The 27,797-nt window shown below is 38.5% G+C and overlaps 1 protein-coding gene across 1 annotated transcript; it reads right to left on the reverse strand.

The window, feature by feature from the left end:
* Positions 1-490: 490 nt before the first annotated feature.
* On the reverse strand, positions 491-27,006 carry LEPROTL1 (leptin receptor overlapping transcript like 1). Its single transcript, XM_051967624.1, has 4 exons — positions 26,887-27,006; positions 7,652-7,727; positions 3,953-4,139; positions 491-2,967 (listed from the first exon to the last, which is right to left on the reverse strand). The coding sequence occupies exons 1-4, from the start codon at positions 26,900-26,902 to the stop codon at positions 2,851-2,853; spliced, it is 396 nt and encodes a 131-aa protein (XP_051823584.1). The 5' UTR covers positions 26,903-27,006; the 3' UTR covers positions 491-2,850.
* Between the last annotated feature and the right edge of the window lie 791 nt (positions 27,007-27,797).

Genomic DNA, 27,797 nt, shown 5'->3' on the forward strand with positions numbered 1-27,797 from the left:
TGTATTTAATAATGCTAATACATATAATTTTTCAGACTAAATAGAGAAATAGTCTTTTGATGTTTGTTTAAACAAAGCCAGCTGAAATAACAGTACTAGGAACACTATGCCATAAAAATACGACCTTAAAAATATTTGCAGCAATTTTACAATAAAAAGGCCTTGAGATTAAGTTCTGAGATGGTTCTGAGACCTGCCTTTTGTGACTCAATCGCAAACACGATTAGGCAAAATTTCATTTCCTGACCTTATCGGCCCCCATTCACTTAATGCCTCACATCAGGGAGTCTCAACCACGAGAAAGGAACATTTGTTACCATGGTTTCAGTTTTAATTTTGGAAACAAAGCTGTGCTGCAAGGTTACCATTAGCCAGGCAGCCATGCTATCATGTCATGTGCTTCTTAAGACGAGAAGCACTTCAGAAATGAAAAACAGGACGTCGCATGTGTTTGCTAAAAAAAATAAAAATAAAAAATCCCACAAGCAAAAACAAGAACTTAAAATCTTTATTGTTTTGTCATCAAAAGTTTTCCCTCTCTTGGACAGCAATGTTCTATCAATGCATATTTTATGGAAAAGCCACATGTTAAGTATCTTAGTCTAGAAACCAGAGGTGGCCGCAGCACTATATCAAGCCTAGTTAGCAAGCTCTGAGACACAATGCTACTGCCCCCACTGCCATTAATATATAAGAAGTGTGTGCAGCAGGTAGAAAAAAGACGTATGGCCAAGGAAATAAACAGGAGGGAGCAATGAGCCACCCTGACATCACCTAAGAGGAAGAATAACAAAAAATGGGAAAGTTTCATAGACTGAGTGGGGGGATCACAAGGCATGGCAAGTTCTCAATCACATCCACAGTTGTCTAATGCATATTTACTCAGCATTCTTGGACTAGTATGGGTCAGAGACATTTTAACATTAAAGGTAATTTTCAGCCTCACTGAAGGGGCAAGGGGCCACAATGGAGAGGGGATAGGGAGTCACATAAAAATTACCTAGGTACACAGTGTACTCTCGGTCAACTGTCCCTATGATCTTGTTACTCATTTCCTAGCCAGAAAAACAATGCAAGGTAATTTTATATATCTATAGGAATAAGCTGAACATGTCCAACATCTGTTCCCACTTCCTTCAGAAATAAACTTGATAAAAAAAAAAAAAGCAAATAGTAACTATCATGATCATTCACCATTGTCTAAGAATGAACTCATTTTTATGTATATACATCAGTACAGTGAGTAAACAAAACCAACAAAAAAGGTCTAACAGAATAGTTGATGATGAATCTCAAAGTTTTTCAAGATTCAATTTAACAATTATTATGTGCCTAGTACACTAAGGCATCAAATACATCAAAAGGTATAAATCTCTCTGTGTCTCTCTGTTTCTCTCGCACACATACACAATTTGATCAAGCTCGGTTAAGAATGAGATATGCAGCTGAGCATTTTGTGGGTTAGATTTGTGTCTAAAATGGCAATAGAGGCAGCCAGTGACATTACATGAATTGAATACACAACAAAATGAATGCGTAAGGAAGGGGCAAATCTGACAGGATGGCTATCAGACTGCTGAGAGGTAAGCAGGAAACTTGTCTTAAATATTAAGTTACATGTGACCTAACATTACAGAACACTAACTACAATTGTCATCGACTAAACATGAAGATTATTAACATGAGAGCTGCAAGACTGACAAATCACTTGGGAAATCATTTCAAGACTTGCAAAGAGAAAAAATGTAATGCTTTGACTGCACAGGATGGCAATCCTGGTCGTTTAGTATTATTTAAAGTACATTTGAAAAGTTATTTTTAGTTAAGATATACTATGTATAAAATAAATTTTAAAAGGGACATGGGAGAGGGAGGGCTTTCTTTTCTAGATGCTGCAAACAGAAAACTTTTTATCATCAGTAGTGCCATAAACATCCATCTTACCTAGAGTAAAACATGAAAGGCTGCTGACAAGATCAAAAATCTTACATATAAATAGAAATAGGCCTTTAAAAATGGAATTGCAACACTGGTTGCTCCCCACAATGTAGCTCAATCTATTTATAACCACAAGAAACACAAATAAAAACCAGGCATAAAAGATCTCTTTTCTCACATCTCCAGCATAGAAGTTCAATGAAGAAATAATTGAAGGAGCAACAAACACTCCTTCTGAGTAACTCCAAAAATAATTTTTCATGACTTAAATACCTGTCATGGGTAGAATATCATGGGTAGAACCCCCAACCTGGGCCTGGCCACTAAGACTTATCAGTCCCACTGAGGTACGGCCGGCTGCGGATTCTTCGGCACCTGTCATGTTTTCTTCCACTTGTACCATCAACAACATTGGTATTCGGCAATGGGAACCATCATCCTGCCTGAACAAGCACGTCATTTGTATAACACAGGAGCTATTTAGGAATTGAAGATGATTTCTGGAGACTAAGCTGGACCTAGATTCCAGGACCGTGGCCTGTTGGAGGGCAGGTATTACTTTCGCATACTCAAGTGGTGCTTTATTCCATTAAAAAGGGGGCAGGGGCAAGGCCAATGGAGCTAACACTGAACAGGGACAACACTTAAGATGGATGTCCCAACTCAGCAGGGCTCCATGAAAAGCAGAGGAGTCCACCCTAGCTTTAAAAAAACAAAAGTCTGTGAACCCTTTAGCAAGTCACTGTGGAAATGCTCTCCCACCCAGCAGCAGCGAGTAGAGTCTGTCCCCAGAAGACCAGCCACCTGGGACCTTCTCGACTGTCTCCTCTTCTCTTCCAGCTTCTGGATGGCATGGACGGCCACCAAATGACAAAAGGTCCGTGTTAGGAGAGTCTGGTAACAAGTTCCTTCTTACCACTGCTGCCAGCTGAAGTCATCATTGCTGCCAAAGACCAAGAAAAACCCGAGGATCGTTGCAAAGATGACCGTATTGCCCGTGAGAACCAGGGCACAAGCCCCCCACTGAATCTGGGGAGAGAAGAGAACTGAGTTACTTCATGAAGCCAGCAAGCTTGGACACCTTGGACCACAACCGCTCCCTGGCCCTTGGATCCTGCTCAAACACACTTGGGCAGTTGTTGGGAAGAAAGGGTCTTGTCTCATAGCTGCTCTCATCTGGTTTTGGTCTCTTGGAGATGACTAGACTTGGGGATGGACAATGGTTCCTGTTTCTGCTTCTAAAGGCATTTGCTTTAACTTATGTTTTGTTAAGAAAAAATTGATGTATTTTTGAGCAGGCTGCTTATAATGTATTCAAGGACTAAATGAGGGGAGAAACTGGGATAGCCAGGACAAGGAATGTATATAGGGAAATCTACTTGTCTTGGGAGTCAGGATGAGCCCTGAGTTCAATTCTGCTGACTCTTCTTAACTAGTGACCCTGTGTACTCCCCACTCCTTACCCTCTTCCACCTTTATTTTTTTCATCTGTAAATTGAGGAGAATAGTATTTGCAGTACCTATCTTGCAGGAGGGCTGTGTGGGTCACAAACGATCATGCTTTTAAAGCATTCTGAAAACCTCAGTACATTGGGAAAATGTCAGTTAAGAGAGTAAAGAAGAAAAAGACTATCCTTGGATGGCTTAATGGGGACATTACTAGTGGAATTCAGTCCTCCCTGAAGGAAGGGCTCTTCTTGATCATGTTCTTCTCTGAAATCTCATTAGGGTGGAGGGGATACCCGTGGCTTTCAAATGCTATGTTTGTGGTGGATCTTACTGAGCTGGAAAGGCCTCAAGATGGTCCCAGCAACAGGCTAATTAGCAACAAGGTGGCGCCAAGGAATGAAGTCTGGTTGTGGTAACCCAGGAATAGTGGGCATGCATGCAATGCATCCATCCATCTTTCTCCCTCTCTTGGTATTTGTGTCCCTTTGACTTCTTCTCTCCCTCCCCTCTTTCCATCCCTTCCCCCTCACTTCAAATAAAGCTATGTCATATAAAACACACTTACCAGTTGTGCCCTGGCAAACACTATAGGAAGTCCAAAAGCAGAGACAACAATGCCAGTTGTGAGAAATATTGCGAGTTCCTTACAAGCATTGCTCATAGCATCTGTGTCATCCACTAATCTTCTTGCAATGCAATATGGAATAGGAGAAAGGATATAAAAAAACAGAACAAACAGGGGCCAGTATTGGCTGCAAAAAAAAAAGAAAAAAATAGAATGAGGAAATCACCCAAGCTTCTGCTGTTAAAGCCATTCATTTCTCTTAAGTTTATAATAACATTTATCTTTACAAAAAACCAGAACAACGACTTTCCTTAAAAGAGGCCTCTGCGTGCTGCAAACACTAGGCAAAGCTTGTTTAATCTTTCCAATGCTCCACAATCAGGATCACAATCAGGGAAGAGGCCTGCAGCAACGCACCTTACAGAGGACACTGAGGTCCATCACCACACAAAACTCATAAATATCGGATGTGGCATCAGATGCTAGCTTCTGACTTGAAGGCCAACATGCCTTGTTCATCTCAGTACATGACATTGGATAAATCTCCCAGATGGCTTTCCTAAGTCTACCTTCTTTCTTTCTGTCTTTTGGCTGAGGTGATTATGGTTAGGTGACTTGCCCAGGATCACACAGCCAGGAAGTGTTAAGTGTCTTGAGGCCAGATTTGAACTCAAGTCATCCTGATGTCAGGCCTGGTACTCTATCCACCTTCTTCTACAGTCTACAGCTAGGGCCAGAGCCATTTTCACTTGACTCTTGTGCTACCCATAACAGGGCCTTGGGGCTTCCTGCTGTACCAAGTAGAAACTTTTCTGATCTGGCCTCACCATACTCTACAGAAGTGTCTGTTGGAGTACAACCAATTCCTTCCTGTGCCCTCTACCCTTTCTCCTCAACACCAAGCCGCTGCGTTCATGCTGTTCCTCTTCCTCATCACCACCTTTCTGATTCTCCAGACTTCAGAGCTCAGTTCTCTCTCCACAAAGTCTTACTTAACTTCTCAAGCTCCCAGGGAGATCTACTTTTTCCAAACTGCAATATACTGTTACTAGTACTCTCCTCAAGAGTTAAACACACAGTGCCTGGCACTATCTACCCAACAGACTATGTATGACCTGGCTGCATGGGAAATCCCATTTTATTTTCTGTCATTTCTTTGGTACAATGGACAGATTGTTGGCTGAGGAGAAGGATGTAGGAAAACCTAGAACCAACTTCCATGTCCAACTGTGTGACCTTGACAATCTCAGACTAAGTCCTAGAGCAGGTGCTGAGCCCTGTCAGAAGATTCTCCTTGGCAGTTCTCTATACTAATGAGTTTACATGCCTAGTCCTCACAACACCTTCCTCAGCATCAAGCACCTAATGGGCAGCCAACCAATAAGTGACTGAATGGTTTCAATCATAGGAAACTCCTATGCAAATGAGGGTACCTGCCCACTCATCCCTCCTACCCCTTTCCACATCAAAGTGTCACTTCCATCACAGCCAATATTTGATCATATGCAAATAAGGTGTGGAGAATAGGTGACACCTTATTTAGCTTTGACAGAGAAAGAGTTATCATGCTCACAGATTCTCCCAAAAGTCCCTCTCCAGTTCCATGAGGAAGACTCACCACCTGTGGTCATCAATTGTTCTAAGGCCTCATACCATGAAAGCAGTTGGTACTTCCTTCTACAGAATCCCTCAATCCTCTGACCTGCTAAGATTTTATGTAGGGTTTCAAAGTCTACCTGCTTAGCTATCGATATCCACTGGATTTTCACTGGTTCCATGGGATCCCTTTAAACCACTCCTAACCCTCCTCTTCTTTCCCAAGGTTAATACCTTGCAACACTTTCTTCCCTCATCTCTACTTTGATCCCACTCACCCCAACACAATAGCAACCATGTACTCCTCCCCCCAGCCCAAAGAATTCTCACTACTGCACCATACAAGTTATCAACGAGCCTTGGTTTGGTAATCCCTAAGGAGGGGAATCCATTCTCTGCTGCAAGAGCCCATTCCAGCCTTTAAAAAGCATTCCAATGATCCTTTATACCCAAAATAGCCACTATCCCATTTCTAGTTTTGAGAATGGTTCAATGAATAGAACCAGTGAGTGAAGATTACTGGGTCAAATTCTTAAGTATCCCCAAAATCTGTCTTTGGTCTTACTCTATTCACTATTATTTTGATAAAGGCAAAGTTGGCATATTAGCCAAATCTGCTTAGATCCCAAAGCTGAGTGAGAGAATTAATGTACTGGAGAAGAGAGGCAGAATCTCAAAGAATTCTGGCATCTTTACTAATGTAATTAATGAAAGATACAATTTAAGGTTTTTTCTTTCTTTCTTTTCTTTTTGCTGAGGCAATTGGGGTTAAGTGACTTGCCCAGGGTCATATAGCTAGGATGTGGTAAGTGTGTAAGACCAAATTTGAACTCAGGTCTTCCTGACTTTAGAGCTGGTACTCTATCCACTGCACCACTTAGCTGCCCCTAAATGCAAAGTCTTATGCTTGGATTAAAAAAATTAATTGTACAGTTTGTATGAAAAGAGATTTGGGGCTTTTAGTGGATTGAAAGCTTAATGTGTCATATTAGCTACAAGATGATGTGATTTTTGGCTATAATGAGATACCTTATGTTCAGAATCACAGAGGTGGTAATTCTTTGCCCTTAGTTCTACTTAGGTCACCTCTAGAATACTATGTTCCAGCTTGGTCCCACGTTTTAGGAAAGAGTTTACCAGGATGACAATAGGACTAGAATTTCCCAAATCAGGATAAGTTAAGAAACTAGAGATGCTGGGTAAGAAAAATAAGAGGATGAGAGAAAATTCAGAGGGACATGGCAGCTTTAGAAAGCTCTTCCAAGGATCTGACAAAGGGATATCACACACTAGAATGATTAGGCTCCTGTTTTGTGCTTGAGAAAAGAGCTAGGAACAATGGATATCAACTGCAGAAACTGATTTGAGGTTGAAGAACTTTCTGAACAATTAAGTGGCTTAAAAGTAGAAGGGCTATTTCAAAAGTAGTGAGTTCCTCATCATTGTAATTCTTGAAGTAAAGCCTAGATAACCATTTATTGAGGATTTAACGCTTACCTTTCCACGTACCTATACCTAAGGAGGTATTTTCACCCCTAAAGCCTCTTCCAAACTTCCATTTGAGGATGTATCCACATCAGCCATGTTTACTTCTAACTTGTCTCACCTTCTGATTATCTGCATGAGTTTACCACCTTGGTGACATGAAGGTATCTACTTTTTTTTAATCCTCATTTCAACTCCCTTTTGTGTTGTCTTTCCCATTAGAACATACACTCCTTGAGGGAAAATACACACTTTTTGCTTGTATTTGTCTTTCCAGTAATTAGCACAATGTTTGGCACAGTGTATTTAATAATTACATACACTGTCCCTTTCAAAAGATATTCCTATTCTTATAGAGTTGAAACAAATGACTACTAAGAGTCTTGTCTCCTAAGAGCTCTGATATTGGGACATTTATTTCAAGACTTAACTTGGTTTGGTAACTGAATGCCATCATTGTTATTTTGATTGGAGCAAGGCTGAAATGGAAAAGCAGAGCCTCTGATTCCCATGCTGAGGGGGTTTATAACAATTTGGTGGTGAATCCTTTTGAGATCATTAAAACACCATTTTTAAAGACAACCTTAACACAATGAAAGAGAAAATGTTCATACATACTTGTATAGTGGAAGGGCACATCCAAGCATCAAAAACATGAGCCCAATCGCTCCCCCAAAGGACAAACTGATCAGAGCTGCAAGGAAAACACACAAAATAGAAATATTCATTCAGTTCAATCACAGCTTCAATTAGTATTATTATATGGTTGAAAATATCTAGATATATTATAAAAAGAATAGCTTATAACTCTGTAAGTAAAAATTCTGCTTTTCTTTTTTAAAAAGGAGGAAGGAGCATTAAAATTAAGCCAGTCTCTGGAACTATCTCAATCACTTACTCTCCAACTAATGGTCTTTTGCAGTATTTTGAAAGATAAATATTAATTTTCAAAATATTCACATCATTTCCACCTCTTTTGTTTGTTTACTTTTTTTCCCCAGTGATTTTTTTCCTTTTGGTCTGATTTTTCTTGCACAACATGACAAATATGGAAGAACTGCTTATATATAATCTACATCAGAGTGCTTGCTCTCTTGGGAAGGGAAGAGGGATGAGAGTTAGAGGGAAAAATTTGGAACAAAGTCTTACAAAAATGAATGGTGAAAATTATCTTTACAAATATTTGGAAAAATAAAATACTATGGAGAAAAAATAAAAAAAAATTTAAATTCAAATCATATTATCACATTCTTCAATTTTGGCATTCTATTCCAAACTCATTAAACTAAGCATCTGAATATAACAAATTTTAATATTCTAGATTAAGATTACTTTATAGATACTTGTGCAGTTTTCTTTGTTAACTGTGGAAGAGGGAAGAAAGGAGAGGGAAGGCTCTGAGTAAAGTATGTTTAGCAAGTTATTGCCAAAAAAAAAATACTTCTAAAAATGCACAGAGGAGAGCAGAAGATTCAGAAAGGATTCTGGATGACCCGGAGAGTTTTCAAAGCAATAGAGATTTAATTAGACATTTTTATATAAAAATAAGCAGAGAATATTTTTTCTATTCTACTACAGATATAGAAATGTTCTTTTTTTGGAGGGGGGTATTTAAAAGAGAACTGAAGACCAATATGACTAATGAAAATTGATGAAAAAATTATAAATAAAATTCCAACAAAAAACCTAGAATAATATATCCCCAAAAGTATTCATGATGAGTGAATTGGTCTCTTGGAGTGTTTCAACATTAGGAAAACAATTAACATCACTAACATTAATAACCCCAACAATTATTATTTTCACTAAAGATAATCCCTCTTTGTATGGCTTGGACTAATTTTCTTTCTTTCTTTTAAAAAAAATTTTATTTAAGAAAACAGAATAAGGAAAAAAAACAGAAAAGGAATCTGAAACAAAAGAAAACACTGTCATGTGCCCAGCAGAACATCAAAGAGGATTCAAAATATAACAACAAATTATCAGTTTAAGAAAGTATATATATTTGCAGAAGAAATTATATTTATGAGTGTTGGACTAAATTTTCTACTGGCTCCTCTTTAAGATTCTTTGCCATCAATCAACTGATCTCTTTCAGGGACCTTCAATCACTTTCTTTCTTTACTGGTTCTTCCCACTTCTCCCTGACTTCAAATATGGTGATGTTTCCCCTCTCCTAAGGGGAAAAAAAAAGCCAAAAATAAATCTATTCCGATAGCCTTTCTTCCCCTAACCAGATCTTGACTAAATGGATATAAGTAATATCATGGGACAAGTAGATGGCATGGTAAATAGAGCATGGACCCTGGAGTCAGGAAGGTCAGGATTCACATCAAGCCTCAGACACCTATTAGCTGGGTGATCCCGGGCAAGCTACTTAACCCAGCATGCCTCAAAAAAAAAAAAAAAAAAAAAAAAATCATATCAGGAGGCTTTTTGAAGTTATGAAGACAGCAATCCAATAATGGTTTTTACATGAATAATCACACATGTATCTCAAGAAGACTTTTAATTTCTTTAATGAAATGTTATTAGACTGAACTCAGCATAATGTCCCCTTATTAGATGATGGCAGATGATGATAGGAAATATAGTCCCCAAACCACCAGATTTTATTGTCTTAAGGTAAAGGGAGAGTTAACAAGTATCTCATGGTGGAAAGTTTCTTGTATTCACAGTCAATATTTGTGGATAATACTGAGTATCAGCATATTTATTAAAAGCAAATAGTATTTATCTGCAATGTGCTTAAAGCTTAAAAATGAGTACTTTTTATACAGGCATATTTCATCTAATTTTTTTCATTGGTTTCATGAAAACTTGTTAGGCAAAATGAATCAATTGTGGCCATGGTGACATTGTTATACAACAAAAATTTAGCCAAATCCTAGTGTTTGGGACAAAAAGACCTATCCAAATTGGACGCTCAGCGATCACTCACAGAAAGCAGAATTATTTATTAGAATCTCGAGAAGGGGACCCCATCCTGGTCTGCGAGCCAAATTCACAACAGGATAGGGCAGGGCCTTGAAAATGCTTACAGCTTTTATACATTTCAGACAAATAGCCTCCAAAATCCCGCCCTCTATATGTTGTGACTGGTCACTTAAGTCTACTGTTCCCCTAGTTGGTCAGCGGAATGCAGTAGATAAGGTGATGTATAGTTTCTTTGGCCACATAGTCCAGGCCTTATCTAAAATCATGTGACTCCAGAGAAGCCGAAACTGAGGCCTATAGGCTTGATCTACTTTAGGCTTTGACCATGATATGTTAATTATAGCATTGGAAAATTGTGAGAAATGCTGAAAAGTTGGGTTTCCAGAGTGTTGCAAGCTTCTGGGTACTGTGGGATAGAAGGTAACACTGACCAACAGGTTTTCAGAATATGAGAGGTTAAGGAAGGTTAAGATTCCACACAATTAAGTGATCACTAGAAGCCTTGAGCAAACAAGGAATTGGGGGGGAGGGGGAGAATGAGGGATTGGAAGGCACGGTGGATATTAGGCCAATCATAAAGTCTTGTGGATTTCGAGAAAACCACAAATTTAAGATAATAGTTGATTCAGCCCAAACTACTTGGGGTCAATGACCTGACTTGACCAAATCACTACTGTGCCCACTTAATAGGCTAACTGAATATTAAACAACACACTCTATAAGAAGAGTTTTCCGCCACTTTTGAACATGGGCTGTATAATGAGGGAAGGGGAACATGTTTCTATATATTCAGGAAAAACATGTAGTTGGCGTATCAGAAAGATTGTAACCTGGAAGAAATAGACGAATCCACTCTCTGAAGGGAAGGACTGTGCCAAACTAGCAAATTTAAAGGTTCTCCTACTTCTATGCTCAGCATTCCCTCTTCCGAAAGAGGATTGGGTCCCACTTCTGCACAGAAATGTTAAGACAATTCCTTAAGATTCTTCTTTAATAAATTTTCCTTGATAGTTGATTTTCAGTGTCAGGAGTTTATTTCAACCAAAATGATGTTGGTTGGTGTATCTTTAACAGAGAATGGGTGTGCAATTAGTCAATTAACCAATAAACATTTATTAAGGACCTATATATAAGCCAAACACTATTCTAAGTGCTAAGGATACAAAAAGGACAAGCTCAACCCTGAAACAGCTTACAATCTAATGGAATGGAGGGGAGATAAAACTTGCAAGTTACTAATTACAAACAACTGACAGGATAAGTAAAAGATAACCAAAAGAGAAGGCCCTAGAATTAAGAGGGTTTGGGGAAAGATGGAATCTTAGTTGGAATTTAAAGGAATCCAGGTAAGCAGGTTAAGATATCGGGTAAAGTTGAAGAAGCAGGACATTTCAGCCATGGGGGACAGCCAGAGAGAATGCCCAGAGCCAAGAGACAGAGCACCTTATTTGTGGAAGAGGCAAAAGATGTGTCAATGAATTGAAAAGTATTTGGTGAAGCCTTATAAAGGTGAAGTTGGCAGGGCTTGCAATAGAGTGGATATGAGGTGGGGCAGTATATCTGATACCCATATAACTACAATAAAAAGCAGAGTAAATCTGCTAATCTTATAAACTTGGCCACCTAAGCCTAGGGAAAAACTTAAAACTGTTAATATTTTGAACATCTAAAAACTACTGGGCCATTGAGCTGATATTGCATGTAGACAACAGTGACACAATCAAACCCTGTCATTGAAGAAAGCATATTCCACATATTTATCAGATTAAAGATAACAATTTGGGGGAATATGAAAAAGCTTTTTTTAAAAAATTTAACATTTCTGTGCTTGCCACAAGTTTCAAGAAAAGAAATGACTGCATCATTTAGATTTTATCTTCTTGTTCAGTTGTTTCAAGTCCTGTTTTGTGACCTTGTGAGCTTAGGATTTTCTTGGCAAAGATACTGGACTGGTTCACCATTAATTTCCTTTTCCAGTGTCAAAGAGAGATAAATGATTTGCCTAAGATGACACAGCTAAGAAGTTATTGAGGCAGGATTTGAACTCAGGGCTTCTAGACTAAATCTAGCCTTCTATCTACTGCACTATCCTTGCTGCCCCTTAAAATTTTATCTTCAGAATTTGTTATGACAGTTCAAGTATTTTCTCATGGAACATTCATAAAATGACTTAAAAACAGGAAAAATGATTGTAAGTTTTAGAATTACCAACATTGTGTGTATATACATATACTAACAATTTAGATCTCTCAGCTGCCTCTTCTGGATCAGGAATTAGTCGCACAATGCAGCTTGAAATGAATAATAAATTCCCCACCCCCACCCCCACCCAAGGCAACTGGAGTTAAGTGACTTGCCCAGGATCACACAGCTAGGAAGTATTAAGTGTCTGAGGCTAGATATGAATTCAGGTTCTCCTGACTTCAGGGCTGGTGCTCTATCCATTGTGGCACCTAGCTGCCCTGATTAATCAATTTTTGACAACACTTTTGTGCATGATAAGTGAAGTGAATAAAAGATTGTAGATTTGTTCCTATCACAGAACTCTGGTCCTGTCCTCCCACCAAATAACCTCCCACCTCCCTGTGATTTGAAACAATCACTTAAGAACTGTTCTCAGAAGACTGGAGAACACTCATTTTTGTCCTGCATTCATGGTCTTATCATGGGAAACCATTCAGGCGCTAAATAAAAATGATTGTACTGTATTTTACCTTCCCCTCTCCCTTCCCACTTATGATTTGTATATAAAATCTCTACTTTCCTGCAACAGATAAAGATCTCCTGCCTAGGGGAACTTCTATTTTGCACATTGTATTCCTTATTCTGAAAATAACTAAACTGTTACTTGATCTCTAAAATCTGTCTCTAGACCTGCTTTGTGTGGCTCTGGCTATTCACAGCTTAGGGACCATAATCGTAAAATTCTGTACCAAAACCTAATTAAATTCTAAGGTATTATCTCACAGATTGGCTCATGTGGGAGAAAAGGAAAATGACAAATGTTGGAGGTGACATGGGAAAATTGGGATACTCATGTACTCTTGGTGGAATTGTGAACTGATCCAATCATTCTGTAGTGCAAGTGAACTGTGCCCAAGAGGATAGAAAACTGCATAATCTTTAACCCAGCAATACTACAAGGTCTGTACCTCAAAGAAAAAGGAAAAGAACTTAATGTACAAAAAAAATTGCAGTTTTTTTCTAGAGGCAAATTACTGGAAATTGAAGGAATGCTTGCTCATCAATTGGGAAATGGCTTTAGAAGTTGGGGTATATGATTGTGATAGAATTCTATTGTGCTATGAGAAATGATGAAGAGAATGCTTTCAGGAAAATTTGGAAAAGACTAACATGAACTTTAATGTTCTTGGGTTTTTTTTTTGGGGGGGGGGAGGGGAACGGCTGTGTTTTCTTTCCTAATGTGACTAATATCTACTAAGGCCTGAATTTTATCTCTTGTTAAGGGCCACTGTTCTACCCACACTGGTGTATCAGTTTTCCACTGAATAGGAACTGGTGAGAGTGCTGGCAGGCCTTCAACAGCAGCCCTGCCTAAAAAGCCGAAGTCCTTAATTGTAATCCTATCTGCTGCAAAATGTCTCTTCCCCACAGATTGATGGGGATTTTTTCAACCACAAAAGGAGTAAAAACTCCTGTTTCATTTTCAAATGTCCATTTCATAGGGACAGCACTAACTTCTGCTGCTATTGATCCTCCTACACCAGACATATAGGTGTCTGCCTTAATCTTTGGCCAGTGACATGTATAGCCTATATCAAATTGTTTCCTTTCTCAATGGAGGGGAGGGGTAGGAAAGAATCTGGAACTCAAAATTTTTTTAAAAAGCAAATATTATTTTTTTTTACATGTTAATTGGGAAAAAATAAAATATTTGAAAAAACACAACTCCATAGTATATTTTTTCATTATTATTATAGCATCACCTTGAGCTTATATAGCATCTATCTACCAAGAAGTTCCATAATACTAATGGTCATATTACTTTCACAACATTCCCAAAGGGCAACCAATGAAAAACAACAGGTTAAAATATTTACCCAAGAAGTGAGGAATCAAATTAAGTGTTCCAGGTGAGACAAACAAAAAAATATAACCTAGTTTTCCTAACTCTAATCAATGTTTCCCTCATAGGTGATAAACCTATAATGACCTTTAAAAGATTTCCTGGTTATTTAATAATTAACAATTGTCTTATTTGATTAACGAGTCCATCTATCTGACTAACGGTTTGATGCAGTTTAATAAGTCTCTTATCAGGAACATAATACTGTATCACATTCTCTTCCCCAAGGAAGCAATGCCACAGAGTAGGGGGTTCAACTTTTTATCATGTGAGATCTGCACATACAAGATGAGTTTAATTATGATTTAATTATGTTTAATTACAACAAAAGTTACTTATACCCTTATATAAAAAAATCTAATACCCAATCATACTAAGTAAGAAATATTAAAACAAAACAAAACTATGCACATAAAGTGTGCTCTTGATCCTAATTTACAAAGAATCAAAGTGAGAAAGTTCCAGTTCCCAGGATTCAATCTGAATCTAATTTTTTTATTTTTTAAAAATTTACTTTTTTTCAATTAACAAGGATTTTTTTCTCTCCATTAACTGAAAAAAGAAAACCCTGATGAAAAATAAGAAAAAACTTTTTTACTATACTGATCACAGCTAAAACTATATATGTCTTTTATTCTGTACTACGCATTCTGTCCAGAAGTGGGTAGCACATTCCCCTGTTCTCTGTGATTAGTCACTATGTTAATCAGAAGGAAAAAAAATTGGCTGTACAATGTTGTTTTTGTACAAATTATTCTGTTCTGCTCACTTCACTCTGCATTAGTTGATACAAGTGTGCCCAGGTTTCTTTGACAACCTTTCTATAATTTCTTATGATGAAATAATATTCAATTTTATTCAGGTGGCATAACTTAGTCAATCATTTCACAACTAAAAGGCATCCTCTCAGTTCCCAGGTCTTTGCCATTTCAAAAAGAGCTGCTACAAATATTTTTGTACTTTCGGGTCCTTTTCTTTTTCCCTGCACTCTCTTTACCTGGGTCAAAGGGTATCCGGACCGGTTTCTTTGAATACATGGTTTCAAATCATTTCCCATAACCATATAACTTCTACTAACACTGCAGCAGTGTACCTCTCTCTCCATAGTACTTACAAAAATTGTCCTTTTCCTTTTTTAGGGCATCTTTAAGAGTCAGATAGGTATGAAGTCTCAGAATTACTTTAATGTGCATTTCCTTAATTATTTATGATTTAGAGCATTTTTTTCCATATGGTTATAAACAACTTGGATTTCTTCCTTTGAAAACTGCCTGTTTATATCCTTTGACCAGTTGTCTATTAGGCAGTGGCTCTTTAAAATTTTTGCACCAGTTCTTTGTATAAAGGAAATGAAATCTTTATTAGCAAAATTTACTGCAAACATTTCCCCTCCTTAGCAATTTTTCTAACTTTAACTGTGTTTCATTTGTGCAAGAACTTTGATTTTTTTTTGTAATCAACATTTTCCATTTTATTCTCTTTGATCACCTTATTTATGAATTCTTCCCCTGTCCAAATCTGAAAAAAAAATCTCCCCTGGTATTTCTTGTTTACAATGTAACCTTTTATATTTAAGTTATACTATAAGGCAGATAAACGGTGATGCTGCAATGAACAGAGTACTGGGCCTGGAGATAGGAAATTCTGAATGAATAGCCAACTCTGCATGCTTTTTGGGCTGTGTGACCTTGAACAAATCTATTTGCCTCAATTTCCTTATCTATAAAATTTAAATAATAGCACCTACTTTTTAGAAATATTATGTGGATGAGATATTTACAAAGCACTTTGCAAATGTTAAAGTGTTTTTTAAAGGCTAGCTATTGTTACTATTATTATAGTATCCATAGGGAGCTTGCCTTGCTATATGGTATATAAATGGCAGGTATAAATCTAATTTTTGCTAGACTTTCTACCTTTCTCAGCAGTCTTTGTTGAATGAGTCCTTACCCTAGGAATTGGGGTTTCTGGGTTTCAAACATTATAATTTTTCTGTTTACTTCTTTTTGTTATATATCTAATCTATTCTATTAAATGATTTGTTTTTATCAATACCAAATATTTCTGATAGTTAATGCTTTATATTACAGTTTGGAAAATGGTACTATTAAACTCTTATTCTTCACACTAAAAAAAAAAAAAAAAAAACCTTGAGATGTCTGGCCTTTCTGTTCCCCTAAATGAGGGGTTAACCATTATTTTTTTTCCCTAGGTCTAAATAATCTTTTGGTAGTTTCATTGGTATGAAATTAATTAAATTTAGGTGTGGCTTTAAAAATTATATTGACTTGATCTACTTATAAGAAATTAATATTTCTCATTTCCATAAAGTGTTTTGTAGTATTTTATATTGTTTCTAAGTCTGTTTTAATAAATAAAAAATTAATATTTTCTTAAAAGGAAAGACCTCCTTTTATTTTCATAAAGAATGATTTGTGGTGTTTATATAGCCTCTGTGTATGCCTTGGTAAGTAAAAATTTCCTAGTATTTTATATATTCTGTAAGTTAGAATTTCTTTGTCTTTTTGTTAACAAAAAGTTATTTTATTATCCTGTAACTTTGAAATTATTAACTAATTTTGAATCTTCTTTGCAATATGACTGAGCAAGTGCTTCCAAACCTCTAATGGAAGGGAAAAGAACTGCTAAAGTTGCATTCATTTCAATTATGGAGCTTAGGTTTTTGTCAAGTCTAAAATCTCTCTTTTAACTTCTTCCTATGGTCCTCAGTTGCGCCCTCTGGGCCAGAGGATCATGCAGCTATCATGTTGATAAGAAAATATTTTAAAATTTGTTTAACGCATGGTAGGTGTTTAATAAATGATTATTCCTTCTTCTCTCCTTCTGCTCACCTGATTCTGCATTAGCCCATCTTCATAGGTTTCTCCAGAATTGACTTTTTTTGTCATTTGCTTCAATACTAGAGCATTCCAAATTATATTCCTATGACATAATTTGCTTTATCCTTCCTGACCTTATGGGCACCCCTTTAGTTTCTGGTTCTCTATCACTACAAAAAGAGCTATTTGAAATATCTTTGTACCTGGATCCTTTTCCCCTTTCTTTGACCTCTTTGAGCTACCTAATAGCAGTATCTCTGCACCAAAGGGGATGTGCAGAGTTGTGATTTTTGGGGCATCGTTCCAAGTAGTTTTCTAGAGCAGCTGGCCCAATTCCCAGCTCCACCAACGGTGCAGTCTGTCCTCCCACTGTCTTTCTAACAACTGTCATCTTGCTTTTTTGTCACTTTGCCAATCAAGTGGATATGAGATGTTACTTCAGAATTGCCTTACTTTGCAGTTACTAGGATTTCTCTGAAAAAAGCCTGTTTATATCCTTTGACCATTTCTCTACTGGGAAATGGCTCTTGTTCTTATAAATTTGAATCCATTCCTTCCATATATTCTCTTCTGAAGACTCAACCTTTCCATTTCCTCCACTTATTCTTGGAGACAATATATATAGTTTGCTGAGGCAATTGGAGTTAAGTGACTTGCCCAGAGTCACACAGCTAGGAAGTGTTAAATGTCTGAGGGCATATTTGATCTCAGGTCCTCCTGACTTCAGGGCTGGTGCTCTATCCACTATGCCACCCTAGCTGCCCCATTGGAGAGAATACTCTTAAGGATTCTTCCCACCTGAACTCACTGCTCGTCACCTTTTAGCTTGTCAATGTTCTTAAAATGTAGCAGCAGAACCAAACATAATTCTCCAGAAGTGGTGTTCGAGGAGAGACCTTCCTTGTTTTGGATATTAGGCCTGTGTTCATACGGCCCCAAATCATTAGCCTTCCACATAACAAAGTTAACTTTAAGCTGTTTCAAGTTTCCTCAATCCCTCAAATCACGTTCACAGGAAACTTGTCTAGCCATGCTTCCTCTTTTTCATATTGCTTAGGAATTTCCCTTCCCAAAGATGTGTCTTGTATTATTCATCTCTCAAATGTAAACCAAATGATTAACAGTGAAAAATGTGAATAGTAATCTTCATAAAAGCTGCATTTCCCCAATCATTATATTCACTAATGAAAAAGGTTTTGAAAAAAAAATTGCTTCAATTCCATCCATCTGAATACTCTTTCTATTCATTTTTTATTTTTATATCATTTGGCTACCATCCCTAGGGAAGCTGAATGTGGATGTGGCCTGTCATATCTTAAAAAAATCAGGTCCAGCAGGATGATTTCAGAGAGGCTTGGAGAGACTTACATGAATTGATGCTAAGTGAAATGAGCAGAACCAGGAGATCATTATACACGGTAACAACAAGATTATACGATGATCATTTCTGATGGACCTGGCTCTCTTCAACAATGAGATGATTCAAACCAGTTCCAATTGTTCAGTAATGAAGAAAATCAGCTACACCCAGAGAGAGAACTATGGGAAATGAGTGTGGACCACAACATAGCATTTCTAATCTTTCTGTTATTGTTTGCTTGCATTTTTGTTTTCCTTCTCAGGTTTTTTTCTTTCTTTCTAGATCCGATTTTTCTTGTGCAACAAGATAACTATATAACTATGTCTACATATATTGGACTTACCATATACTTTAACATATTTAACATGTATTGTCTACCTGCCATCTAGGGGAAGGGGTATGGGAAAGAAGGGAAAAGTTGGAACAGAAGGTTTTGCAAGGGTCATGTTGAAAAATTACCCATGCATGTTTTGTAAATAAAAAGCTATAACCTTCTATTCAAAAATAAATTTTAAAAAATTTAAAAATCAAGTCCACAAGTATTTATTAGATACTTACTATATGTTAAACTAATTTCAACAACAAAAAGGATCAAATGATGATCATGCGCCTTCCTATGGGTTAGGCGGCTTTGGCATATGCCAGTCTCCTGAGCTTGGCAAAGCCTGCCAGAATTTGCATATCCACCAGTTTGCCTTTGAGAACCCGAGACTATATTCATCACCCAGTGTGGGATTATCTAAATTAGAAATTTAGAGGAGGATGAAACATTAATGTCTCCAATTTTACAAAGGGATTGAGAGAGGAATGAACAGACAGAATGCTGAATAGATAAAAATTCTACTCCTGACAGTGCATTTCCATGTAACTTTACAATTTGCTCAACCCATGGGTTGTGAAATTTCTGATTCTGTGAAATGAAGAAAGTAGACTAAATGGTCTCCAAGTTCCCTTCCAGCACTAAGCACTTTATTTTATATTTTGGAGTAGAACATATTTCTGAGATTTTAATCCCTTATTGATATTTCCTATATATCTTCACTTTCAAATGTGTCCCTCATCTCCAACTATACAGTAATCCATTCCTTGTAACATAAAATCTAAAAAGAGAAGAAAAAAATTGGCAATATATCAACAGATTCTACTAGTATACGTACATGATGTTTTACAACTATAGGTTTTCATCTTTCTTTCATTTCCTTTCTGGAAAGAAAATTTTATTTTTATAAGTTGAGTCCCCCCCTTTTATAACTTTATCACCATCATTTAGATCATGTTCTGGTTATTTATTTTACTGTGTCTCAATCTGTACAACTTTCTATATTTCTGTTAATTCTTTCCACATACTTTTTACAACATAATAAAATTTCATTATATCATTAGACTATTTTGATCAGACATGTCCCAGTCTACTGGCATTCACCTGGTTTCTTCATTCTGTCACCAGTACCAATTAAGCAGGGTATTTTTCATCTAGTACAAAATTACACTGCTATATCCAACTTGTCTTTCTCTTCAGGTACACAACAAATTCAAAGTTGTCCTGCTAATTTTCGGAGCTACTCTTTCCAGATTCCTGCTCTAAATATTTTGTGTATGCATGGAATCTAGCTTTCTTTCTTTGACCTACTTGGAGTATATGTCTAGCAGAATCACCCCTGGATTGAGGGGTATGAAGAACAGACTTTTTAAAAATTAAATTTTATTTAAAAAATTATAAAGTATGGGTTTTTTCCCTCCTATCTTCCCACCTCCACTAAAAATTTGAAAAGAAAAACAAAACCCACCTCACAAGTTCTTATAGGCAAAAAAAAAAAAAAAAAATCCCATGTTTGGTCATATCCAGAAATGTGTCTCAGTCTGCATATGTATCATTTCTCTGTGAGGATACCATTCCTATCATTTCTCTTCACTGAAGTCCATTCTTCTTTTTTTTTGGCTGAGGCAATTGGGGTTAAGCATCTTGCTCAGAGTCACACAGCCAAGAAGTGTTAAGTGTCTGAGATCACATTTGAACTCAGGTCCTCCTGACTTCAAGGTTGGTGCTTTATCCATTGTGCTACCTAGCTGCCCCGAAGTCCATTATTCCAAAAAGAAAATTTAACTAAGGGTTAAAAAATAGTGTTGCACATAATCTGTACAAGCATGATAAATTAACCTTTTTAATATTCAATTCAATAGGCATTTGCTTAATACATACTAGGCACTGTGCTAGACAACTAGGGCAAAACTGTTCCTGTCCTTAAAGAAAGGTTTACAAAATATTCTCCCAGACAACAATTAGGTCAAGCAGGTAGTACAAGTTATTTATTTCTCCATGCAATTAGGGAGGAAACTAAGGCTAGGTGGGGTCAAGTGACCTATTAAATTATGGAGCTCAGACGTGAAGCTAGGTTCCTGTCTCCATAATATTATACTTTCCTCTAAACCACAAATGCCTTAGTCTCTAAGGAGTCACCTTTAATGGTTTAAACAAGGAATCGCTTAGTTCCTCTCAAGAGTCCTTGAACTGTCCTGTACAGAATATGCAGCACAGAAGTGATCTGACCACTGAGTTTTTCAAACTCAGTCCCCAGTCACTCTATTTACTCTTTTCCTCTTACACACAATGGTGAAAATTGACAATGTTTCTAAATGGCCCAATTCAAACACAACTCCTTGTAGCTGGAGGGGGCTGACCATCACAACCTAGAAGATTTCTGTAGGGGGAGCAAGAGGCCAGGTAGATGGAGAATTTGGGCTTCATAGGAATGAAGAAAGGTTTATTATGTAGCAAAATCACCTTGAAATGATGGGAGAGGGGAGGGAGGCGCCATACTTAAATCAAGTTGAATAATATCTCAATTTCATTTCCATGATTAGCCTGCATTGAACAATAAACACACACTTGTTGAATGAGTTGCACTCCTTATAGACACTTGGTATTCAGGTGGAACAGCATGAAATATGGCTTTTCCCTTCCACCTATAATTGGCAGCTGGAATAGAATACAACTGGAGCCAGAGCTGACTATGAAATCCCTCATTTCTCCTATGTATACCTCTCTGGGTCCTTTGGAGTACAGAGCTTTTTTGTGAAACTCTTTTGGCTCACAATATTCAATGTAAATGTGTTTCTAAAGAGATAGATGTCAGTGTGCCACACAACCTTCAATAGAGAGATCTATGACTTCACGGATGTGGCATTCTTTTCACTGATAGTTCACAGGACCCATCTCTGCTTCTCCACTCAGGACCACTCCTGTCCACACATTCCTCTAGCACTGCCACAGGTGAGCCAACATTCCTTTCTTTTGTCATCGAACTTCTGGTCACAAGTCCATGTGTCTTAACTGTAAAATGAAGAAACTGGACTAGATGATGATTGATGTGTCTTCCAGCTCTGACATTCTACAAGTCTATGATCTCTTAACAAATTACATTTAGGGAGTATTATAAGGTGTACAAAGCTATTGTCCTCTCAGCAGCTTTGTGAGGTAGCATTGCAATTTAAGTGGGGTGGATGGGAAACAGACTCAGAGCACACTGACTTGCCCCACATCACATAAAGGCCTCCATATCAAGAGCTAGGACTTGAAAACATGTCTCCAACTCTTTCTTCTTGTAACTGAAGTCTTTCAAGTTATACACTATTGAGAACACAAGGTTAACAACTCATTTAACCAAGAAATAGACTATCACTATCCAAGAGCACCTGAAGGGAAAAAGCACACTGGTCATAAAATCTAAATACTTCTGCATTAAAAGCCTGAAGGGAAAGCACATTGGTTATAAAATCTAAATACCTCTGCATTAAAAACCTGAAGGGAAAGCACACTGGTTATAAAATCTAAACACCCCTAACAAAGGGGACCCCAGAATTCTCATTTGTCCTCAACTTAGGAAGTTCAAAAGGTGGTCTGTTGAATTGCACTAAAATTTAGCTCTTCAAACCATAGCACATCATGCCTCAGGGAATGCAGAAAGGGGCAGGTGGTAAAAGCAGACTGGTGATAATAGCACTGATAGTCAATAATCTTGAGTCTTAATTTCTCTTGAGGCTACATTGGTGCTGACTAGGCCACCCCTTCTGGACACTTTCCCCCTGGGTTTCATGGCTCTGTTCTGGGAGTTCTTATGTTTTGTTGACAAATGGGATTAAATGACTTGCCCAGAGTCATACAGCTAGGAAGTGTTAAGTATCTGATGCCACATTTAAACTGAGGTCCTCCGGACTCCAGGGCTGGTGCTCTATTCACTGTGCCACCTAGCTGTTCTCAGAGTGGCTCTCTTCCAGCTTTTACAATGATCTACACACAAGCCTTGTTCCCTATGGGCAGCTATAATCCAGAGCTGTCCTGGACCCCTTCCTGCTTTTTCTCTCTTTACACTCTCCTGTGATCTCATCTGTTCCCCGGGAACAGAATCAAAGAACTTGAGTGATGGAAGGACAGCAGGGTCATTACAGATCAGTCTCTACAAGGAAGAAATTGGTACTACCATATTCTAGAGGTCTCTAAGAAGGGAGAGCCCACCATCCTCAGCAACAGTTTATTCCCTCTCTGGGATAGTTCTAATTAGTAGCAAGGTTTCCTTGATATCAGGCCTAAATTCGTTTGTAATTTGCTCTTCCCCTCCCAACAACCCTTATCTCTCCTCCACATGCCATATGTCCTTTAGACATATGAACATAGATATCACAACCTCTTTGGTGGCTTCCTAAGGTAGGTGGTGCCTGAAATAAAGCTCTGAGTCTGGAGTTAGGAAGATCTTGTAGGGGTGTTGTGAAGATTAAATGAAATTAACTCCAAAACACTTAACACAGTGCTTGCCTCATTTACTGAAAACAGGAAATGAAGTTAGTCTGGAACAACCTGTTCTTGAAGCCAGGTTGGTTTTCTGTGATTACTATTTCCATTTCTAGAAATTCCCTACCAATTTCTTTAATGATCTGCTTTGAATTTTCTCTGAAATTGAAATCAAGCTCACTGTTCCATATTTTGCAGACACTCCTTTTTCGTGGAAAGCCACATTTGCTCTTCTCCAATCTTATGGCACCTCTCCTGTTTTCTATATAACCATTATTCAGAGGACTCCAAAATGAACACATCCAGACCTCTTCTCTCTTAAGTGCTAGTCCTCAACATCTCTCCCATCTATCCCTGTCATTATTCTAATCAGATTCTAATTACAACCACCATATACCCTTACCAACTCTCTCCTGGGCTATTTATTATAGAAGTTATGCTCCTTTCTCTCCAATTCATCCTGCCCATGGCTGCTGATGAATTGTCCTAAAGGACTGATCTGACCATGTCACTGCTTTGCTAAAGAAGCTTCAGTGACCCCCTAGAATAGAACAGAGTCCTTCAGAATAAAATACAAGCTGCTTTATGATTTAAAGTTCTTCACAATCTGGTTCCTGACTATCTTTCTGGGCTTTTAGAAAGTTATCTGTACTGTGCTCCTGTCCATCTAGGTCACTTGATCTTCCCCATACAATCTATCGTGCAGCCAAATTCTGTTTATTACCAAGTTACACAATTTTGAAAATAAATACAATTACATTCCTCACATTATGTTACTTTACAAAAGTAAAAAAAATAAAATCTAAAACGTTCAGACGATATCAAAGATCATAAGTGTGAAACTGAGGGTGTGTCAATATTATAAAATATAATAAAAGCTACCTCCATTACTCTGCAGGCTGTCCCCACATCTGCATTATTCTCCCTTTTCCCTTTCCCTTTTTTGAATCTCTATTGCTCCCTTCCAGACTAAGCTCAAAGAGCACTTCCTTCAGGCCTTTCCTGATTCACTCAGTGAATCTTCCCTTTACCTGATTGATATCCCCACTTCGGCATTCCCTGTCTAATCTAAGGTTGTCTATTTTCTCCACTGGCAGCATGTTGTATCATTCTTCAGAAGTTTATGGAGAGCAAAGGCTGACTTATGTTTGTATTTGTATTGGCAGCGCACAGCAGTGCCTCATACAAAGTAGGACTTTAATGCTCAATGACTAAGGTATGAGAACTGGCTAGGAGAAAACTAGACAAGGTGGACACCAAACTCAAAAAGTAAGGCAATCTGGAGCCAACTTACCATAGGGACATAGAAGTTCACAAATAACTTTAATTTTCCTTATCACCTTGTTCAATTGAATACACTTCCTTTCGTAGACCCCAGAGCCACAATTTTGGGTAGACCTTTTTGTTCTTTTCTTGGAGAATGAAATGTTTGCTGATGAGTCAAATTCAAAACAGGGCAAAAGGATACTAAGGATACCAATTCAAATCTCTCTTTCTCTCTCTCTCTCTTTTTTTTTTTTTTTTTGAAGCAATTGGAGTTAAGTGACTTGTTCAGGGTCATACAGCAAGTAAGTATTAAATGTCTGAGGCTATATTTTAACTCTTATACTCCTGCCTCCAGGCCCAGAGCTCTATTTATTGCACCACTTATGTCTATTTTTTTTTTAAAACTCATGAGTAACAATGTATTTTATACAGTACAATAATTAATAATGATGGCTTTCAGTAAGGACAAGGATAAATTCTGCTTGGTATATTCTGTTTAAGAAGTCAGAGAAGCATATTATCTATTAAACAATAGGTCCCTTGAAAATTTTTAGCAATTTCAAGTGTAAATTGGAATAAAATCACTTATCTAAACACAAGATTTTGCTTAAATAAAATTCCTATAAAAATATCAAAAAAAAAAAAAAGGTTTTCAAAATTGTAGTTTATCTCAAGGCTGGCAAAACAAGTCATGAACTTGATAACTTGGCTGACAATGAAATAACATTTCTATGTAAACTGTTTCCTTGTTATAATAACATAGTAATAATACATTATCCCAATCCAGTGGTGAGCAAATGTTAAGTGTGACTGGTCAACTTCCAAAGCCTCTATCTAGGCTAGAGTTGGAACAGAAAAAATATACAATATCTAGAGATGAAGTGCTAATTATATGAATTTGGTAGTAATTTTTTACTTATCAAAATTGGAAATCAGGCTTGGCACAAAAGTCACTGCTTTCTTAGATCTGCTCTGTTAGCTCTTTTGATACAGCCCTGTGAGGAAACTGAGGCTGGGAGAAGTTTCGTGACTTGCCCTAAGTAGAATCAACAATGGCTGTTTAATTCAAATAACAGAAAGTGGGTTTTCGAGCACTTTTCTTTGTAAACAACTGCTTGTGATTAAATCTTAGCAAGGAAGTGTAACCAGGATTGCATTTAAAGACACTAAAGCACATTCTAAACACATCAAAAAAAAAAAAAACAAAAAAAAAACTTAAAAGCTCCTCACTTCCTGTGGGCTCAGCCTTTCTCCAAAACATCAGCTCTAGAAAGGAACGAAGTCGTCTTCCAAAAATATCTTAACACTACTAGTACTGTCTTTAAAGTGTGAGTGGGTTATTTGTTACTTAACCACAGAAGGAAAGAATAAAGGAACTTTGTAAGTACAATTCCTCTCTAAAGTCTGGATACTTCAATTTCCCACCAGGGGTAGAACTCGTTCCTAATTATCACTACAAGATTCTGGAACCCAGAACACGTAAAACAGGATCAGGACACAAAAATCAGTGGCTTCAGCCTGCAGGGAAGGAGCTGAGTCATTAACCAAGAAACCCAATGCAGTCCCCGGAGAGGCCACGCTCGGCCCTGAGGGTGGAGCCCAAAGAGAAGTCGAGGGAGGCAGATTTGTATGCAACAATAACCCAGTGCAGTTTGAATTCAATAACAGTGTAGCGAAGATAAAGAGTCCGTGTAAAGAGATGTCCCAGAATGGGATGTGCTCACTTGGGAGTGAGCATCCCTTCTGGTCGGGGCTGCTTCACAAAAGGAACTCGTATTTCCGCAGAGTGTGAGAATTATCCGGATTCCGAGATGCCCTATTCCCAACCCTCCGCTTAGGAAGTAACTTAGGGAGTTCCGGGGGAAGGTGATCAAAGACCAGCTCTGCCCTCAATTGGGGTGGGGATCAGAAGAGAGCACGCAAGACCGTAGGAGTTTCTAGCCTCCGTTCAGCAGTCACTTTAAATAGAGGTTTTACTGAAACCTTAATTTCCCTTAAGTTTCTGAAAGTTCTCGCTACGGAATGGACGCATGGGATGGTGAAATGAGGGGAAGGGAAAGGGGACAAGCATTTATTAAGCATTTACTGTGTGCCAGGCACTTTACAAAAATTGTCTCGTTTAGGGAAGACAAGTAAGCCAAGGAGAAAGAAATGAAAGGGAGGGGAAGAAAGGGAAGGGAAAGTAAACAAACATTTATTAGTCACCTACTGTGTTACCATATACCGCACTTAAGAGCTTTCCAAAAGATATCGAAGAAAGAAATGAAGGGAAGCAACGACATTAGGCTGGGGGGTGGGGAGAGAAAGAGCACGATGTGAAGGGAAATAGTGACATGAAGCGGGGGGAGGGGGGAGAGAGCGACAAGATGCTGAGGGCAGCGACATCAGGTGGGGAGAGCGACGAAGCTGGGGGGGCGACATGAGGGGGGCAGCGACATGAGGCGGGGGAGGGGGACAAATAGAGATGAGGCGGGGCTGGAGGAGGCCGAAGCTCTGGTCCCTCCTGCCCGCTTTGTCGCCGCAAGCCCGCAGCCCCTCCGCCGCCCGCCCGGCAGAGCCGCTCGCCGGCCCCCTCACCTTTGATGCCGGCCATGGCGGCGCCGACGCCCCGAGAGCCTCCACGCAGTCGCCACACAACCAGACAGACAACAACCGGAAGTGCCCAACACAGCACTTCCTCCGGTCGAGTGGGAGCGAGTGGTAGGACGTGATGACGTCAGAACAGCGTGCTCCGCCTCGAGCTCGCTCTCTCCTCCCTTCTTTAACATTGTGATTGGGCAGCCAATATAGGTTCCCGCCTTTGGACCCTCCCCTCACTCCTCTTCTTCTCTGGCTCTGCACCTGTTATTAAAGGGGCCGCGGGAAAGCTTGTTCCTTCTCGCACTCTCACGCCAGGTACGGAATCCGGGAGGGCATAAACTGGCTCCCTCTAGCACTCTCACACCACGTACGGAATCTGGGAGGCTTGTCCCGCCCTCCAGTGTTTATGCGTGGGTAGTCAGTTTGTCCACCTGGAGCAGCACCACTCACTTGGCTCATACACGCTCTCACATCCCTCCATTCACACGTCCGTCCATTCCCTCCATCATGTCCCGGGAAAGTCTTTCCAGCTTTTGTAGAGGGAAGACTTGGGTTGAAGTGCTCCCTTGATACTTAGTATCTGTAGGACTCCTAGTGGACACTTCACTTCTCTGGCCCTCATTTTCTTCATCGAGACAGGATAGAGTGCTGGACTTGACGTTAGGAAGACTTCAGTTCAAAGACAGCCTCAGACACTGGCTAGATGAATGACCCAGGACAAGACATCTTTTAACTGCTCTGTGCCTCAACTTCCTCATCTGTAAAATGGGTATAATAATCACCTGCCTCTTGGAATTGTGTAGATCAAATGAATAACATCTTATGCAACACACTTGCTTTGCAAAACGTTAAAATACCATGCACATGCTAGTTGTTATTTAAAATGAGTATATATGTGCACTCAAACT

Source organism: Antechinus flavipes, chromosome 6 (assembly GCF_016432865.1).
Source record: "Antechinus flavipes isolate AdamAnt ecotype Samford, QLD, Australia chromosome 6, AdamAnt_v2, whole genome shotgun sequence".
NCBI classification, from domain to species: domain Eukaryota; kingdom Metazoa; phylum Chordata; class Mammalia; order Dasyuromorphia; family Dasyuridae; genus Antechinus; species Antechinus flavipes.

Excerpts from the sequence above, each read along its gene's own strand:
- LEPROTL1 (XM_051967624.1), bottom strand. Across the intron at positions 4,140-7,651 it reads TGTGCCCTTCCACTATACAA|CCAATACTGGCCCCTGTTTG; the intron begins GTATGTATGAAC and ends TTTTTTTTGCAG. Across the intron at positions 2,968-3,952 it reads TGTTTGCCAGGGCACAACTG|ATTCAGTGGGGGGCTTGTGC; the intron begins GTAAGTGTGTTT and ends TTCTCTCCCCAG.